Here is a 3,371-nt window from a genome sequence, read left to right on the forward strand (position 1 = left end):
AATAATCAAACGCATCTCTGTGACCTCTGCTGGTGTGAACAAGCTGGTTCCATCTCTGCTCATCCACCTGTCTGCTGCCAACTCTGCTTGAACTCTGTTGACAGAATATTATTCATCAAGGGGGAATTACTACAGCAGAGGAATAATAGACGTGATCATGAATAGACAATAATAGATGAATAAATAGATATATTGGGAGACATTTAGTTTATACAGTGTATATCCTGCTTTGTTAGCGCAGCTGTTATCTGCCCTCCCTCTGTTTGTCGTGATGTAAAATGCATCACTCAAATGTTTACTTTGTGGTACAGTTCGGTACAGTATGATACGGATTGGAAAAGCCCTCAGGCTTGCGTTACGACTGCGAACAGTACTTTCACTTGGTAGGCTGGATGCGGCGACATCGAACGCAACACAACAGACAACAAAGGAGGACATCCAGCAGCTCGTTATGTTCCTGCTCAGTTTGTGGCCGTTTGTCTTCACAAAACATCAAGCTTTGTGTGAGAATAGACTGTGGATGCTGAAGGGTACCAAAAACAGAATGTGGGACAATTATTTTGGTACTATTCCTAATGAAAATGCAAAAAAGTATGTACCGAATAGCGTTCTAGCTACCGCATGGTAACGTATCAGGCCGCTATGCTATGATTTGCTGCCCACACGCAAAAATTGAGGACAATATTTTTACTGTAATACTTCCTCAAATTTTTACTAGTATCGAAATCGAAATTCTTGCTATAGATCGCGCACACATCGGCAGGAATACCATTGACATTCAGCCACAAAACGTAGCATTAGCACCGAGTAACATCTCCCACGAGCGAGCAAAACAAAGGCGCTCAGATGTCAATCACTGCATAGCAACTGCCAAGCCCATGGAAACCATACCCAGCAGCGTCACACTTTCCATTAGATTCCAAGAAATAATCATGACGTTAGCATGGATTAACCATATTTGGACTGCCGCTTGCTTTCATTCATGAGGTTCCATTCATGAGGCTAATATTTGGCAGGTTATACCTCAACTATTCCTTTGTATTTGTTTGAATAACTTTAAATTGCCAGTACATCCCACTTGAAATAAAGCGATTGCAGCTCCTACCTTGTGATATAAAGTTTTTATTTTGCCTCAAAATCTCAATATATACCTCACCCAGTCCCCTGTACTTGTTGAAATACACCGTATTAAAATGCTCATTTGCACTTGTCATAAAGTGATTGCAGCTCCTCCCTTGTAACGTAAAGTTTTTATTTTCCTTCGAAAATCACTTCTTCCATTCCGCACCAACCCCCTGCTTGGTCACTGTGCTCACTGCCCTCACCATTACCATTACGCGAAAAATACTAATTTGAACTTGAATGATATTGTATTAAACAAGTTACACACTACAGCTTTAATCAGTCAAAGACAAGACTTTAGATAAACTACAGTGCAACAAGCGATGCCATATGACTGTTTGGCCTCTTTGCGCTCGCAGCAGTCGTGTATGTGCGTGCGTTAACCTCTCAGTGTCTCACACAACAGAACAATGCCGTCCAAAGCAAAGTGCTGACATAAGTCCAGGCGTGTGCCTGCCCCCCGGCCCCAGACACGTGTGGGTGTATATAAACGCCCATTCACACCGTTTCTGCAGACCATTCAGTGGAACCCTACGACACACAGCTCACCAGTTTGGGTAGGTCAGACTAGTTCAAGTTAACCATACAGTAATTTCCCGAGCTATGGATATGATAGTGTGAGCCTCTTAGTCAATACATCAACAACAGGGAGTTTTAATTGACCACAGTTAGAAAGTAGAGGTTGTTTATTGACTTCACTGTAGAAGTCAGTGAACAGGATTATAGTCTTCAACTGATGCTAGAGTTAATTATGCAACATAGTAAAAGACTGGCGAATGCTAAAATGCTGCCCAGATTAGCTGTTGAGTGAGGCAGTTATGTTTTAATAATGCAGGTTTGTATTTTAGTAAGGGATTTCTTTTTGATTGTCTGCCCTGACCTTATTTTCTCATAGGTACTGCTGAAAAATACAACAAAAATGGCTCTGACAAACCCCATGCCCATGGGCCCTTGGAAGGTAACACAACATCACCCATAATCACAAAGAGCTGTGAGAAATGTGCATTATTAGGCATTGCTGCTTACATTTTACGGACTAAATTACGACTCTTCTCTGCTTCATTGTTTGTGTGTTTCACAGATCACCGTGTATGATCAGGAGTACTTCCAGGGCAGGCGTATGGAGTTCACTGCCTGCTGCCAGAACATCATGGAGTGTGGGATGGAGAACATCCGCTCCCTGAAGGTCGAGTGTGGCGCGTACGTATCCATACAGCTTTCCCTCACTTCTACTTGAACACAAAATAATGTGCTCATTTAAGATTCCCTTAAATCCGCTCTCTGCTTACAGCTGGGTGGGCTACGAGCACTCCAGCTTCTGCGGCCAGCAGTTTGTCCTGGAGAAGGGAGACTACCCTCGCTTTGAGGCCTACAGTGGCAGCAACTCCTACCGCATTGAGAGGATGATGTCCTTCAGGCCCATCTGCAGTGCTGTGGGTGCAATCGACAAGAGAGTAACCCTCCTGAGCCGAACTGTCGGCTGAAATTCACCATCTGTTGTGCTAAACGTTGTTTCTCCTGCTTTGCACAGAACCACAAGGACTCCCGCATGGTTGTTTACGAGATGGAGAACATGATGGGTCGTCAGTTCGAGCTGTGCGACGATTACCCCTCTCTGCAGGCCATGGGCTGGATGAACAATGAGGTTGGATCCATGCACATTCAGAGTGGAGCGTAAGTCATTCTTGTCGAGTTTTGCTTGCATTCAGCTCGTTGTTACTGTTACGAATTGTCTGAATTGTTTACTCAAAATATATGTTTAATAGCATTGTAATCTGACATCAACTTGACTGTTGTCTTTTTCATATAACCAGGATGAAGTGACTCAGATTGCATTTTCTTAGGTCTTTGTGGACACAGTCAGATTTGTCTCACTTATGTTTGCGGTGATAGATGGGATGTAAATTGAATATGTGTCAATGTCTGTATACAGTGGCTGAATATTTGACGTCTTTGGCCTGCACTTCACAGATCATTTATGGGTTAAATCTCACCCATAAATGATCTGTGACAGCATTCAAATTTGAATTTTCGTACATCTTGTATTACTATATTATCTAGAAGGAGTTGAATAAACTTGTGTGCTTGTTTATTTCTTCAGCTTTGTGTGCTACCAGTACCCTGGATACCGTGGCTACCAGTACATCATGGAGTGTGACTGTCGTGGAGGAGACTACAAGTGTTACAGGGAGTTTGGCTTCCACGCCCAAACCCCCCAGATTCAGTCCATCAGGAGGATCCAGCACTGA

The 3,371-nt window shown here is 43.2% G+C and overlaps 1 protein-coding gene across 1 annotated transcript; it reads left to right on the top strand.

The window, feature by feature from the left end:
• Positions 1-2,023: 2,023 nt before the first annotated feature.
• LOC310926867 (beta-crystallin A1-like) lies at positions 2,024-3,371 on the top strand (the record flags this gene model as incomplete). Its single annotated transcript, XM_083889074.1, has 5 exons — positions 2,024-2,080; positions 2,204-2,322; positions 2,414-2,555; positions 2,654-2,796; positions 3,224-3,371. Exons 1-5 carry the CDS (start codon positions 2,042-2,044, stop codon positions 3,369-3,371), a joined length of 591 nt encoding a protein of 196 aa, XP_083745200.1. The 5' UTR covers positions 2,024-2,041.

The sequence above is a fragment of the Microchirus variegatus genome (genome assembly GCF_963457635.1).
Source record: "Microchirus variegatus genome assembly, chromosome: 5".
NCBI lineage: Eukaryota > Metazoa > Chordata > Actinopteri > Pleuronectiformes > Soleidae > Microchirus > Microchirus variegatus.